The sequence below is a fragment of the Anopheles gambiae genome, chromosome 3, assembly GCF_943734735.2.
Source record: "Anopheles gambiae chromosome 3, idAnoGambNW_F1_1, whole genome shotgun sequence".
Lineage (NCBI taxonomy): Eukaryota > Metazoa > Arthropoda > Insecta > Diptera > Culicidae > Anopheles > Anopheles gambiae.
The window spans coordinates 5,395,816-5,411,684 of NC_064602.1; the positions used below are offsets into that span (position 1 = coordinate 5,395,816).

The 15,869-nt window shown below is 48.7% G+C and overlaps 3 protein-coding genes across 4 annotated transcripts in view; 1 reads left to right on the plus strand and 2 right to left on the minus strand.

Moving 5' to 3' along the window:
• The window catches only part of LOC1277861 (nuclear pore complex protein Nup205), an 84,286-nt gene extending 83,847 nt beyond the window's left edge, over positions 1–439 (minus strand). The window contains exon 1 of the mRNA XM_061658341.1: positions 306–439. The gene's annotated coding sequence lies outside the window, so the exon portion shown is untranslated. The remainder of the gene's footprint in view (positions 1–305) is intronic.
• Positions 1–2,038, plus strand: part of LOC1277860 (inactive serine protease scarface) — a 32,208-nt gene extending 30,170 nt beyond the window's left edge. For both annotated transcript variants that reach the window (XM_061658343.1, XM_061658344.1), the window contains exons 6-8: positions 106–260; positions 329–606; positions 675–2,038. In XM_061658343.1, coding sequence (XP_061514327.1) covers positions 106–260; positions 329–606; positions 675–1,090 — 849 coding nt within the window. In that variant the 3' untranslated portion in view covers positions 1,091–2,038. The remainder of the gene's footprint in view (positions 1–105; positions 261–328; positions 607–674) is intronic.
• Positions 2,039–2,061: 23 nt separating this feature from the next.
• Positions 2,062–3,439, minus strand: LOC1277859 (probable GDP-L-fucose synthase). The gene is made up of 4 exons (XM_317364.5): positions 3,129–3,439; positions 2,815–3,058; positions 2,532–2,756; positions 2,062–2,474 (listed from the first exon to the last, which is right to left on the minus strand). The coding sequence occupies exons 1-4, from the start codon at positions 3,254–3,256 to the stop codon at positions 2,100–2,102; spliced, it is 972 nt and encodes a 323-aa protein (XP_317364.4). The 5' UTR covers positions 3,257–3,439; the 3' UTR covers positions 2,062–2,099.
• Between the last annotated feature and the right edge of the window lie 12,430 nt (positions 3,440–15,869).

Here is a 15,869-nt window from a genome sequence, read left to right on the forward strand (position 1 = left end):
AACCGGAGGAGTAGGTCAGCTAATAGCCATCTTGATGTCTTATTTGTGTGCTTTAAATTGTGATTATTCTGTGTTATTGATGATCTTTGGCTTTGGATGTTACAGAACACACAGCCACGCGGGGCAGGACCTCTTGGAACCGGATTCGGCGAGTTCCCGTGGCAGGCGATGGTGCTGCTGGAGACGAACAAGTCGCTGCTGTGCGGAGGAGCCATCATTTCGGATAACACCGTCGTAACGGCGGCCAACTGTGTCTATGGGTAAGATCACTCATCAAACTTCCTGCAGATGTTCCAAACACTCACCCGCTTGCCACTTTCCACTGCAGACTGAACCCACGAACGATCCAGATCAAGGGAGGCGAATGGCGCCTGGGAGTCGACGCGGAACCAAAGACATTCCAGATCGTGCGCGTCAAGGACATCGTGTACCATCCGGCGTACAATCCGACCACGCTGAACTACGACGTCGCCATGCTGGTGCTGGAGGACCGCCTGAAGTTCGACACGCACATCGGCTCGATCTGTCTGGATGAGAACGACGTGGTGCCGAGCGCTTCGTACGAGAACTGCGTTACCACGGGCTGGGGCAAGGAAGTGCTTAAGAGTAAGTGTTGATGAAGGTGGCAATGATGCGAGAGGCTAATACTAACGTGCTCTCTCTCTCTCCCACAGTTCACATCCAAAACGCTCTGATGCAACAGATGTCGATCTCGCTGCTGTCGGAAGCGGAAAGCCAAAGCCAGCTGCAGCGCAACGGTTTCGCACCGGAGTCGCACATCTGTGGCCGACCGTCCGGCGACGCCTGTGAGGTCGATGTGGGCAGTGCGCTGGCCTGTGCCGATACGAGCGGTACCTACTACCTGAAGGGCGTGTACTCGGCCGACAACGGTTGCAACCGGCCGGATCAGATCGTTTCGTTCTCGAACATCGATGTGCAGTGGATCAAGCAGGCGCTGAAGAACCCGAACCAGTTCATCACGCCGGTGCCGAACTATCAGACCGCGGCCAACAGTCCACAGGTGTCGCGGGTACAGCTGCAGTCCACCCAGGGCCCGGCCTATAACAATAAGTACCTGCCACCGTATTAAGGCGAACCGGACAGAGTCGAAGACACGGCAGAACAAAGCACCTACACCAACTAATCAACATCCAGTGATAGTACACGAATATAAACATACACACATGAACAGGAAGCTCCGTGGAAGGTCCCTGAAAGTAGAGCAAGAGGATAATGGTGGATCTTTCTCGGCATAGAGCAATCCGTTCAGCATTACATACCATTTCACACGTAACGTACCACCAATCAGCATCATTATTACACGCCCATTTACACATTACACTAGAACAACCAGTACACAACCACACACATATACATACACACCTTTCCCGGGTGGTGCTACACTTAGGCGTTAAGTGAATCTTGTCCCCCTTCATTTTACACCATCGAGATGAAAACACACGAACCCCCCCGAGAGAGGAAGAAGGGATCCAAATGGATGTTCAAACCAATTTTCCCACAACACTACAAAACACTTTAATCTTCACCATCTTCACCCAACACGTCCCCAACTCGTCCCCAACTCGTGCTCCACGTTCAAAGCTCGGGTCCCGGGTGTGTTGCTGTGTGCGCCAGAGCATCACACGATGTGTCTTTCGGTGGCCAACACTACTCACCATTAGCCTGTAGTGAACTGCTGGATTTTCTTCAACAACATAGTAGCGCTCGTATCCACAGATCAAGTTAATCGTCATCACCATAGCAACACATGACACACGCAAACACGTGGCTACACGCGGTATTGAAGCACATCACTAAAGTGAGGACTCTGGAGCACCTGGGATCATACTCCGGTGCGCTCCGGCAACGTCTCGCAAACACGCACACTAAACTGGCAGAATGGCACACCAGCCACACCGTGACCGGGCGTTGGAGCGCGAAGCACCACGTGGGCGTTACTATCTTTTTACATCTGTAATATTATTTAATTACCTGTACATAATAAATATTGTAAGCTTTCATCGTTTTTAGGAAATAATTCAACTGTCTTTCATTGCAAAATTCGTATCATGATGACTCTTCTGTTCTGTTCTGTTTATTCACTTCCTCGCTTTGTCGTAGTTGGCAATGTACCACTGCACGGTATCCTTGATAGCAACGTCAAAGTCGGTAAACTTAAAGTTGGGCAGGTGCTTCCTTAGCTTCGCATTCGAGGCCGTCTTCTTGTACTGACCGTCCGCTTTGGTGGTGTCGAACTCGAGCTTCCCTTTGAAATCGAACGCTTTGGCAAGTGATTCAGCCAGTTGAGCGATCGATACTTCGGCCGATTCATCAACGGAAAGGATGATCGGCTCGACGCTGTTGTAGTCGCGCAGCACCCAGATGAAAAGTTTGGCTAGATCCAGCGAGTAGATGAACTGCCGGAGAGGCTTGCCCGTTCCGTACACGGAGAAGGATTTGCTTTCTTGCGGTTCCTACAAATGAGGAAAGAGTCAGAAGATGTGTTTGAAGCGACATCATCGCATACTCACGTCGGGGTTTTTAACAAACATTAGTTCATGCAGTCGATGGATCATGCCGGGAATCACGTGGCTTACACCCGGCACAAAGTTATCGTGCGGTCCAAATACGTTGCAAGGCACTACTGAAGTGAACATGTCGCCGTACTGCTGGTTGTAGGCGCGGTTCAGCACGTCGATCATACGCTTGGCGTGGCTGTAGCCGAAATTCGAATCGTGCGGCGGTCCATTGTGTATCTAAAAGCATATTAAAATGAGACATTTCTTCCTTGCATGTGTTGGCAACCTTACTAACCATAGTTTCATCAATGGGATAAGACGTTTTATCGGGGAAGATGCAGGTCGACAGGCACGATACGACCTTCTTCACCTTCAGCTCGTGACTGAGCAGCAGTATGTTATCATTGATCAGCATGTTTTTGCGAAAGAAATCTAAATTATTGCTCATGTTGTGGAACAATCCGCCGACCATCGCTGCCAGGTGCACTACATGCGTTGGTTGATGTTTCTGGAACATTTCCCTCGTTGCTGCCAAGTCGCTGCAGAAGGAGAAGATTGTTATTAGAGAGAAACTTGCACTTTTGCTGGCAACCTGTCAGCATAACTTACGTTAGATCCGCATCTTTCGAGCCGACAAAAATCCATCGCTCATCTGCCGGATTTTCCTCCTTTATCACCGTTTCGATGGCCTTTCCTATCAGCCCGGTTCCACCCGTTACTAGCACCACTTTACTCATTTCTTCGGACCGGTAAAAGAGAATTACAAAGGCGAATGATGTAAACTAATGTTGGCTCAGTTTAAAACCGGCACACAAACATAACAAACAGCGTAAAACACTAAAAAAAGAGTTGCTAACAATATTCTAATGGATTTTGCTTTCTGTTCTGCAACAATTTGACACGTCAATAGGGCCCAAAATGTAAACATTGGCCCAACTAACAAAATGCTTGTTGACAATCGGCGTTTTATAGCAGGCAGCTTAGCATGCTATAAAATGGTGAAAAGAAAAGAATTAGACTGTGTTGAAAAAGGACTAGAGGTGAATTGGTGATATCTAATAAATTTTGCCAATGACAAAAGCCTACATTTAGATGCCTTTGCGATATCTGTTGGTTGAATGTCATACACATCGGCGTGTTGAGATACACTTCTTATGAATTTGAATATCATATGATTCTACCATAAAAAATATTTTAGATCATATTATAAAAATATTCAACTCATCCGAGACAACAACCTTTCTTAGTTCGAGTATTGTCCGTAACAACATGATGACGAGAATGCGCTAGTGTCCAGTTTGGATTTATGTGTTCACGAGCTATCTTTTTCATCTATTTATCTAACAGTCTAATTATTTGACGAAGTGATTAATATAAGAAAAATCTACGTATACTCTTCGTTACTATTATATTACAAAAACGTTGAGTGGTTCAGCCCTACTAATTGATGACTAATTGATTCCCCCAGAGCAAACAATATAATGAAACCAACCTCAATGATCTTGTACTATGGTTTTGACGGTTGTACTAATCGGCCTCGAGTTGTATACCGTTTCTGCAAATAACGACTTTCATATTGCCCGTTAAAACGACTAGCCTTCATCTACATACAGACCTGCACTACTTAAACCGATCGACGTCTACGCCTGGGTGGCGACAGTCAAACAAACCTACCATTTGATCCTTTGACGGCGCACAGCGATCAACCGATCGTCATATCCCATTAATGTGCACCATTTTTAGAGCCTCACACAACCTTCCCGGGACTAATCCCTTCGTCCTCCCTGACTTCAACCCCCGTATAGGGTGCGAGATTAAGGTACGCGCACGCACCAGCACAGAGCTTGCATTGTTATTGCGCTCATATTTCAGGATAGTTCACGAAGTGTGAAACGAAATGGAAATGCAACAATACGCGAGCGAGCGATAGAGAGAGAGAGTAAACAATCCATTTCCGCGCCCTATCTCGCTCCGGTTGCGGTAAATTCTGCAGGCGTAGTCTGAAATGTCCTAATAAGCCGCTCAGGGACATGTAAATAACACCTCGGAGGTAGAGCGAAGTGTGGCCGATTTATACCACCCGGCCCATGGACCCGTGCTCTCCCCCAACAGTTGAACGTCACGCAGCGAGCACGAGTTGGTTGGGTGATTTACTCGGCACGAGAGTACTGGGAGAGTACTGGGCAATGGTAATAACGCTTTGGCAGATAAGAGCAAGGCGGCCTACACTCGCTGTGCCCGCGCGAAGAGGTGTCACCAGGGCCGGTAACGAAGTAGTTTCACGCCGAAGTAGCATACGCGCGGCGAGCTAATGTGAGGCCACCAGTACTGGTCCAGCGGTGGCGGCGGCAAATATGGCAATGCGAAATGGCGAGTTCCTTTCCATCTCATTACCAACGCACCACAGCCCATATGGAGTGGCGTTCCCGTTTCCTTGGGTTCGTCGCTTGTTGTTCTTTTCTTAATGGAAAGTGAATAAGTGACCGATTGCGATCGGGGTGCGATGGAAGGGGGCAGGCTGGATTACGCGTGAGCGGGAAATCTCCAAGACAGACCTTGTGGACAATTGATCTATACCGTTTCGATTCCGGTCTGTAAGATGTAGCATATTAAAATGAACTATCGCCCCAACGCAGGGCGTTCGCTTGCGCCACCTAGACGATTAACAAATAATCAACATTAATAACAATGGTCTCCGGGATAAGATGCCCCACACGCATGCCCTCTCTTCCTCTAGATGGGTGTGGCGCTCCCGACCATCGAGGGAGACACCCGTTCGGCCGTTCCTTCCAGCGAATGGACCATCTGCAACAACGTGCTAAATAAAGGTGTAATTTATGCCTTCATTCTTCAGCTTCGTGGGGTCATCCTGCTGGCTGCTCGGTGTCCAAAAGAAAGGACGAAAGGGAACACACACTTTTGCAAGGACGTGTGATGTGTGAAACGTAAAATTTATGACGGGATTGGCCGAGGGGATGCAAAATGCGTTTTGATTATGATTTGAATGGGTGCTAAATTTCAATTTCTGTTTTTACGGCCCCATCGTTAGTTAGGGTTTAATTCAATTACTGTTTTCTCTCTTCTCTCTCTATCTCTTTTTTTACAAAATAGGAAGAGAAAGAACAAGGCTCCACAGCTCCGTTGCGGAGGTGATCGCGGGCGGCTTCCGTAAAGTACCGTCTTCTTCCTGATGTACTGAGGCGCAGAGTGCTGAGAGCGCTGCCGTATCGCCGTACGTCCCTCCAAAGTGTGGTGTTGAAGGGTACACAGAATGGATGGTGTGAGTTTGGTCTACAAAAAAAGACCCTCCACGGTGCCGCCACGATGCTTAATCGGGTGAGTGATGAGGGAATTTGTATTTATTAAGTTAGTGCCGCGTTGCGCTAGACGCGTTTGCTAGGATTTGGCCCGGGGCCCACGGTCTGGGCACGATCTTTGCCACGCATGAATTATGGGTGTAATGTAACGACAGAGGTGAACAGAGTGAACGGTTGTGGAGGAGGCCGGTGTTGATGAAGAATATCTTACTTTATGTTGTATGGATGATGTGATTAGAAAGGATGTATATTCATCACGGGAAATGATCGCGCTTATAGCAGAGAGGAAACTGTTGATTGGAGGTTGATTTATGCTTAAGTCTAAGGGAATGAAAGCAATTCGCATTGGAGTATTGATTTTTGTGTACTCTTGACTGATGTTAGTTGAAGTTTGCTTTAAAATGCCAAATATAAATAGTGAAATGTAGCAAAACGTAGCATAATTCAATCACTGAATGTCATACCTTGTATATTTAATTCCATCTCAGCGTTATTACGCCTTCCAAACTATGAATCATTCCAGCCTTCCAATCGTTCATTACGATCTTCATTTCGATCATCACAATTCAAACAATCGACCTCAAAATGCAACCCATCCCATCCCTAGCTCGATGACGATTGATGGCGCAACAGTCGGAATGAACTTAAAACACAACGACCCGATCCGGTAGGTACACTCCCTCAACAAAACGGGCTAACGATTGATTTCATCCATCTCGCACCCTATTACCGCGGTCACGTAATCTGGCTACAAAACCCGGCCCGGAGCGAACCGACGGATGGATGAAATAATTTAGGCTGGAATTGAAAGTAGCGAACGCCAACCGCTCTTTAACTCCAGTGTCCCTGCTGCTGATGTTGCCAACGACGGCCCCTTTCGACAATGAATACCCTATTGCCATCCGTCATCGTGTCCTCTCCCGCAACAGGGGGAAACGGGGGATGAGATTTTACTTTCCACACGATCGCGAATTGGGCTCAAATTTCGGAGCTTGCGAAGCGTGTGGGCTGCACCGGAGCCGGTATGTTTCGCAACCGTCCAAGTCCAACACTACGGAATACGGTCGTCCTCTGCTTTGCCTTGAAAGCCTGTGAAGACGAACGGTGACGAAGGCTGACGGTGGGATTAGTATTTCACGGAGCGATCCTTTACTTACCTGCTGATCGCGTGACCCATCAACGGAACCTTCTGCGCCAGCGGAGAGGGATCTACCGAGATCTGCCCACCCCAAAAAGGGAGAGTGTTCCGTTTCTGCTGATGGCTGATGCCCGATCGCGTGTCATAAATTTCGCGCATGGTCATCGGTCATCGGCTGGCAAAGGTCTCTCTGGCCGGTCGCCCTCTCCTTTGGAGCGTTAAATGCGTACTTTCGCTTTCGCCCTAGCGTTTCCCCTTGTTTTTTGTAGGATGGCAGATAATAGAAGCTAGGCGCCTCGGACTATCTACTATCTTACTCGGGCAATCCTTTCCCGAAATGGACAAGCGTTGGTCTAGCTGCGGCAAGGGAGAAATGATCGACTTTACTGCTGCTGTTGGTTGTGCGAAGTTGCCCGTTTGCTTCCTTTCCGTTCCGTCCGCTGTTCAAGAACTGTCATCATATTTCACCAGGGCGGTATGAATGGGGAGAGCAAGGGTGGAATAAAGCACTGTTAGGGAGACGACGTTGATGAGGACGATGACAGCGGCCGTCTCGGTGGCGATAACGATGGTAAGTGAGATTGCGGATGTAGGATGAGGAAGTTACTGCAGATTGATCGAACAGACGATGGAAGTTCATTCAATGGTGTAGAAGAGAGCATTTGTATGAGATCGAATGAACAAAAGACTAAGAAATAGATGTCAGCTTGAAAAACTAGGTTCAATTACTTAGTCCTTACTGTACCCAGAGTCATCGTTTCCTTATCTTAAAGCAACTCTTGATGAAAGCCTATACATAAATAGACATTCATAACCTTTTTCATCGCTTCAGCTACGCTCAATGAGGCTTCAAAATATTCATTAATCAAACTCATAAAAAGCGTTCATCGCAGCAACATTAGCAATGGCAAATGTGTCGTTTAGCCCTTTTCGACGCGCAGGCCGGGCTGGCAGGGAAAAGGTTGACCGTTTCACTTTCGCACGGTGCAGTGAAAGTTCCACCGGTGGCGACCCCACGGCAAGAAACGGATTAACAAGCCGCAGCCGTGTTTTGCAATGAAATATGATTGGCAGGCCATCGGGGGGAACCCAGCGTCCCGGCGGCAAGCGTTTCAAGCGTTGTGCAAATAGCGGCTCAGCCTCAGCTCGACCCCGCGGGAGCATTCCGTATGAGAGAAGTGGCACCGCAGCGGCACTCGGCTGGCTATGACATTTATGTTGCCCTCCCCTCCCCGCAAGCACAGCCCGAGATTGGAGAAATCGATCGCGGAACACACCAATTCCCCCCCCCCCCTGTTTGTACGGCGGCAAAGACATTAAAACCCATCCCGGGCGCAGTGGCGGACAGGGGCAGCAAAAACAATCATCCCGGTTTATGATCCGTACCGAATACACTTTCCGACCGTGTTCCGTTTTGTGACCCGGCAGGCAACACGGCCCGGGCAGCGCTACCTGCTACCGAAACCGTTCCGTGGCCCGAAACCGACCGACCGACCGGGACCGTCGTCGTAAATCAAATCTTTTAAATGTTATTATCGTAAATTAGACTTAAACGTGTCGTGCCACATTCGCCGGCCCTGGAGCAGCTTATCAGCGGGTTCTCTGTTTTTTTTTTTTTGTACAGCGCCTGTGTGTGTGTGTGTTTGGTGAGATTTTTCCACCCCAGCCCACCAGCACTGGGGTTCTTCTGAGACGAATCGGGCTTGGGTAGAATATTTAATCGGGTGGCCGCGGCGATGTGGCTCTGCCGTTCGAGACTCTGTCGGACTTCCTGCTGCGTGTGTGTGTGTGATTTTGCGCCGGACCGTGCTGTGGGCCACCGTGGCTGTGTGTACGCTGCGTGTGCTGCGGGAAACTGTTCTTGTTGCCAAATCCTTGCCACCTTTACGTCACCACATCAAACGGAGCAGAAGCGGGCTTCCGAAAAGCGCCAAACTCCACCGTATTTGTGTGTTTGCCGACAAAAGGCCCGGGAAGGAGGGTGGCGGGATGAGCGCACTTGGTTCATTTTGAGCAGGTTTTGAAATACGATGTCCGAAAGGCTTCGGCTGACCTACAGGCGAAACGCAGGCTTGTGGAATAAATTTTCCAACCATTTGGAATCGGTACGTGACCGTAGCTCGGGGCGGGCGGCTGCTGCGACTCCTGGCGGCGGGTGAGTGAGCGCGTGAGCTGATTCGCTAAGAGCGGGCGTTTGTTTGATTTATGGCAGAATGCAGCTCATTTTCCGGTCGTTCATTACCCGGTTTGGACCCTGGGGTCGGCCGCGTTACGCAGCTGTGTGGGGCGAGATTGCCATCTTGCGCTGCGGGGTGGCCAGCGGTTTGCGTTCTATTGCAGGCCGGGAAGTGGCTTTCAACGGTGTCGAATCGTGTATTAGCTTGAAATGTGTTTGCCGTTCCAAAGGAAAAGCTGTACTTCTCCCTACATTAAACTAAAGCACCGCTTTACTGCACATTTTCTCCACCAATTATCGATCGTGCCCTGTAAGACAAACGTTTAAAACAATGCTCACCATTGAGCAATCACTCGATCGCTCACGCGCATAACCTCCGCAGCTTCCATGCAATTGTGTGGCCGTAATGATCACTCTCAAATGAAGCACGATTGATTTTGCAGATACGAATCGGGCGGGTTCTGGGGCAAAGTGAGCCAGTCGTCGTCGTCGCCTCAGTCGCCGCTAACGAGTGTGGTGCTGATTGCGCACCGGATGGACCGTCGCCCATATTGAGCGCGCAGTCGATCGCGCGACCGATTGGCGATCGATCACGATCGATCGCATTGTGATGGGTTTGCAAAACGGCACACAATAAAATAGTCAACTGCCGCTATTGAGAGGGAATGGGCGATCGAGAAAGGGGGAAAGAGTGGATAGAACAGACCGGGAAACCGGACTTATCCATTGGAGGGCCGATGATACGCTTCGCTGTCAAGCGTTTCATTGTAATCAGATGATTTAATGGGCAACTTGCGCGCTGTCGGTCGGTGAAGCAGGTTGGAGAAAGAATCTTGGAGGGAGACAGGCAGGCACAAGCGACGGGTTTTTTTGGCTGAAACCGGTACTAATCCTACGCCTAGAAACAGATTGATTGCCATCAAAAATACGACACATCAAGATTTGTGTTTCGGATCTGGGTTCACCTCCCGCCCCTCTTCTGCCCCACCGCGTCTAGGCTCCAGAATCTTCTTCCCGCACCGTCGCAAGCCCTCCCAGCAACCGGGTCTCAATCGAGCCAAGAGGTTGTTTTGCTTTTATTGTTACGACTGTTCGTACGGTGACGTGAAACAGTCCACCGGCAGCGGCAAAAGTACAAACGATCGCAAAACCGTTTCTATCGTTTTGTATCTGGCATGTTCACAGATTTAATCTGCTCCGTTCTGGGCGCTCTCTTGCTATTTTTGGGATCCGGCACTGTGTTGTGTTGTCTAGTTTGTCCATGTACACGCGCACACACAGTTGCTGCATTCTTGTGTTGAGAAGTGGAGCCTATTTTTTCGTCGCTGAGCCGAGAAGAACCGGAAAAATACACATGCTTGTCCACACCTGGGCTGTTGTGTTCGTATCTGAGTGATGTGTTGTACTTACGGGTGAGTTTTATAGCATACAAATGTGTGTTTTTATCGTTAGTGGAGTGTAGGTGTAAGTTTTAGTGTTAAACATGCTTTATAACTTATTAGTATCTTCTATTTTTATTTCCTTTTAGTTCTTTTCTATGTTCTCATAATGTTTCCGAAATCCTGTCATACTAAATAACTCATCTAAGTACATCCATACTTATTAATTTGCTATAATTCTTGCATAGTCTTTTGCTATAAATTATTTTCATTCTAGTGTTAACAGAACCCCCACAAAAACTGCAAACTTAAAACAAATGCCTCTTCAAGAGCAAATTCCCATGAAACGTTGAGCGATCACCTGACCCATGCGAAAGATGTCATGCCAAAATCATCCCAAACCACACACACACACCCATAAAACGCGTTTCCCACTCGGCAAGACCTAAATTCGAGCAAACGGAACAACCCCCGGTAACATGTCACCGTTGATCGTTTTACGATAGTGATGTTATTTTTGTGTTTTGTTTTACTTGCAGATCGTTTGCAATGTGAACGACGTCTCCCTGGTTGGTCGGCTCCGCGGCCGTTCTATCGAGCCTGCCACGAACCATTTCTCCAGCCATACTCTCCTCAACCCATTCTTTCAACCCCGGAGCCGTACCCGTGTAGCCCATAATTATGGTCTATCGATCCGAAATCGATCGCACAGGTTTCGCGCGCACAGGTTCCCTTTTCCGTGCGCAAAATGCGGCTGTAGATTATCTGAGGCCCCGGCAGTGCCCGGGACCGGTTTCATAATTTACAGCCCCATAACATCCCGAAACTGTCCATCCGTGTCCATCACGCCGGGGTGGTTTCGCTGCCTGCGAACGGGGGTGGCTGGGAGGTGTTGCTTCGCTGGAACTGCTGAGGCCAAGCGTTGCAGGATGTGATGTTTTATTTGCTGGTCCCGTGGCCGAAGATTGATGGCTGCTGAGTTTGAGCGAGCGAGCGAGCGTCTTGCGGGTGTAGAATGTCGAGTAAAACCGATCGGTTATCGGGGCCGCCCGATCAGTGCCGGAAGCAATCCGCGATCGACACAGGACCGACACGGGCACACCACTCGGCGGTACCATTCCGATATCTGATATCCGCTCGGGGAACCTCACACACACACACACACACGGTACGTGATGGGTTCGGTTGCTACCGATCACCGGACTACCAACCGGGGGACCGCGCGCTGTAATTTGCAAACTGAAACCATCCGGCAAGTAGCAGCCTGCACTTGGGCGCAGTTTGTGATAAGACCCGGCCCGGTGACGTATAAAGTAATTTCGGGGTAGAAATATAAATATTAAGCTGCGGGCTGTTCCATGAGCCTGACGGATGGATTCTCGGGCTCGGGTGGTCAACACGGGTCGAAAGCCCAAACTGCAATGTACTCCCCGGGCTATGGATGAATATCGATCGGTCAGCTTTTCCATGCCAGCGAAGGGATCCTTGGTGCGGTTCGTCGCTTGTATGGATCGAGGATATTTTATTCCCGAAAAGCGAAAAACCTTACAATAATAACGTTTCATATTTTGAATGTTCGCTTTCGGCTACGTTTAAAATGATTTTTGACATATTTCGGGTCCTACCGGGCCCATCCATTCAACCCCGAGAGGCCGCATAATATACGCCCTCTGTATCGATGCATATTGATCTAGAAGCAACAGAGAGATCAATGCCCTTTTTGTGCCTTCTGGAACACTGGAGCCATTTTTCGTACGTCAAATATGGTCATCATTCGTGTTTGATGCTAGCGATATCGATCGTGTATCCGGTTTTGTAGTCTTCTTTTAAGTCGCAACAGGATGTGTCTGCGTCAAAAGGATAAGTGACAAAGAAAATGTGTGTCGGTAACGTATTATTTAGGAAAAGTTTTATGGTTTTGACCAGTTTTGGGTTATAAAATTTGATCGATCATTGCCTTAAATGATAAAGCAGCCCAAAGAGACGCATTTTTAGAGTATTGAAAGTAATCAAGTGGATCATAAGACATTATGTTCATACCGTTTTTCGAATAATTTGCCTCAACTCAATGATGTGGAGAGCAGATATTTTGTGTTGCAAATTCCTTGTAATATTATCAACTCTATACAAAAAACGCAGCAACTGCAAATCAGACCGACGCAACCGTCAACATCTCAATCGATCACTTGCGCAGTCGCAGTACCCGTTCTCAATCAACTGTTGAGTACCGTGCAAGCAACCAACACGACCAAACAAAACCCCCTCAACGCACAGCAAGTGAAAGCAAACGCCGTATAAAACAAAAACCCGACCCGGCCGATCGGGAATCGGTCAACCAGGGTTTTGTATACGGACGTCAGGACGCTGACGAAGACGAGGTCGGCTGCGAAGGTGTCTCGAAAGTGTCCAGCAATCGTCGTCGTCGTACTGCGTGATTTATCGATGCAATTTATAAATGGACACATGTATGAAACCGTACGAAACACGCACACACACACGGACCCATAGTTTAGCCTTTTTGGGGTATGCTTTTTGGTGCGTACCGGGCCTAAGATAAGATGAAGAGGCAAGCGGCGTGAAGGAAAGGCGTTGGATTTGGGCGTTGGACCGGTATGGTAGGATATTTCTGGTTCGTGCGTGGTCCCGCGTGGATCGTGTGCACTTGAGTCGTCGAGGGCGGTCGAGCACTAAGTGTCTGAATGATTATATAATATTCAGAAAATACACACACCCACACGCACACACACACATACGGTCAAGGGGAAATGTGGGAGAAAAGCTATTTATCTTCCGTTACCGTTTCAATTCTCTGGCCGTGTTTGATTTTTCCCTTTTAATCATCCGCTTGTCCATTACTCTCCGAAGAACGGATTTGTGTGTGTGTGTGTGTGTGTGTGTGTGTGGGGGCTTTTCGGTAAATCGTTGAGTTTTATCTTATAATTTTCACCCCGCTCTTGAGGGTTCATCGCTTTCGCCAGCGTTGCTGTCGTTTAATTTGCGATGTCATTAAAACAAACGGAACCGAACGCAAACGACTGATGATCGTCGTTTCGCGCAATCGCGGTGGCAAATGGTATGGTACAGCACGACCCCCTCCCTCCCCTTCAATGTCCCTGTTCGTATGTGTGTGTGTTTGTGTAATTCTTCGATGCCTCGGTGTGGTCCGAACGGTTCCGCGCACGATCGAATCGATGTGACAGATAAATTCGATCGCCGGGTGGCAAAGTGACAAACCGGCGCGTAATCGTTTTATCAAGATTTTACGCTCCGGAACGAAAGCGTTCCACACGTTCGGGTGTATGGCAACCTCCCCCCCCCCCCACACCAACCTCATGTATGTGTGCATGTGTCCCTGCCTGTTCCCTGCGCCGCTCGGTGGAAAGTGCGGTCTTTCGGTGATAAAGTGATTCCCATTTAGGAACGGTTCTCGATCATATCGTAATCAGATTTGTGCGTCCGGAACGTCCGTGTGCCGTCTGTATGAGAGCGAAAGAGAGAGAGAGAAACATACACTCAAACGGGATGCGGCCGGGGTGTCGCGCTTGTGTCGTTGTTTCGTTCATTTCTTTCTTAACAGCAACCCTGGGGGAGCAGCACCGTGGGCTTAAGCTGGGAAAATATTTGTCTCTTGGTTAAAGGGTGTGCGCTTAGCGGCAGGAATGTTTCATTTTTTGTTTTGTACCGGGCAATGGTTGTGGCTGTGGTGTTGTTTCAATGCTTACATTATAATTTCTCTCCATCTCTGCTTCTCTCTCAGCCCGGTACCCGGATTCCTTCTGTTCATTGTGTCGGGCCGTTTGCATTTCCTCATTCATATGCGGTGAAATTAATTCGTTTATAATTGTTGCAATGGATCTTCCGTACGGGGTTTTTGATTTTATTTTGATCGTAATCGGGCTGAGGACGGTAAACAAATCGTGTCCCATCTTGGATGGAGCAGGACACAGAAGAAGGGGGACTACAAAATTTGTAAGAAGCTCACATTAATCATCTCGCTATCGGGCACGATCGACAAGCTTTGTGCCGCTGCTGCACCGAGCTGGCCCCGAAGTGTGGGAAGAAGGTATCGATCAGCAAAGTTAACTGATTTATCCGAACCGACCCCACCACCGGGAAGGTGTGCAACTGCATCGATTGCGTTTGTCCGGTTTTATTGAAACTTATCAATAACACACGAACACACACACACACGCATGGGGTTGAGTATATAAATAAAGCAAAAAGCGGAGCAGCAAAAAAAAAAAAAACAATCAACAACCAAAGCACAACTGTTCAGCAAGATAATTCTGATGTAATACACTCAACCTGTTTGTGCTTGACACTCAATCCAGTCAATCAATATTACAACTTGCTTGCTGCCACCGCGTCCCGACCTTCCTTGCCTCCCTTTCGGCCGGGCGCTTTCATTTGTTCCTATTTGTTCGCGCGCTACTTTTGCGCTATCCGATGCTTCCATGTCCCTCGCGCATGTGCATGTGGTTTTGCGTGGCCAGCGTGGCTCACCGACACATCGCGACCGTCACCGTCGAAACCGCGATGATGAATGATCGACAGCCAGCAACAGCGTGCCGGCCTTTTTATGGCATACAGTATTTTTCCACTGTCTGCACTAAACGATGACGATTGTCGCGCGGGTGCAGCCCCGGCAGTCAGGGCAGCAAGCAAGCAATCCTGTGAAAACCGTTTATTGTCACTTCGCAACCTATTTTAGATATTTCACAGAATCGCTGGAACTGGAACCGGACGTGCAAGCCGCGATGCCGCCACCGAGAGCTTAATGATGCGCGGGAAGGGCTGGAAACGGAGGGCTAAGCTGGAGAAAAAGAAGCCCGAGTGGATGTGCAGATGACACAAAATAATGAGAGAGGAAGAAAAAAAGAGCGAGGAAACAATCCTTTCCTATTTTCACAATTTCCACTCTGGTCGGCTTGGAAAGCAAGGGGAAAGATTCTTTCCGTCGTCGAGCGATGGAAAAACGCCTTACTGGGACCGCGATACGCAGAAGCACACCTGAGAAAATGCCGCCTCTGATCCCGTAACAGAGGGTTGAACAGGTTGAACCGGGACGAAAATGTTGAAAATTTCATTAGAAGTAATTACACCGAAGACGGGGGAAACGGGGATGGGCAGCATGATTCCGTTCTAGGCTGGGCCAACAGGGGGGGGGGGGGGGAGTGGGGGGATACTGTAATCAGCTTCCACCGGGCACTTCTCACACTTGTTGATTGCGCTTCAGCAATGTTTGATATTGCAAAGCGCTTTCTATGGAAAGGATTTCCCGCTGCCGTCTATTCTACTTGAGTGTCTACTTGGGAGGACCTGAGACGCGTTTCACAGCTG

Excerpts from the sequence above, each read along its gene's own strand:
- LOC1277859 (XM_317364.5), bottom strand. The coding sequence starts at position 3,256 with ATGAGTAAAGTGGTGCTAGTAACGGGTGGAACCGGGCTGATAGGAAAG. Across the intron at positions 2,757-2,814 it reads ATCCCATTGATGAAACTATG|ATACACAATGGACCGCCGCA; the intron begins GTTAGTAAGGTT and ends ATATGCTTTTAG. Across the intron at positions 2,475-2,531 it reads TGTTTGTTAAAAACCCCGAC|GAACCGCAAGAAAGCAAATC; the intron begins GTGAGTATGCGA and ends CCTCATTTGTAG.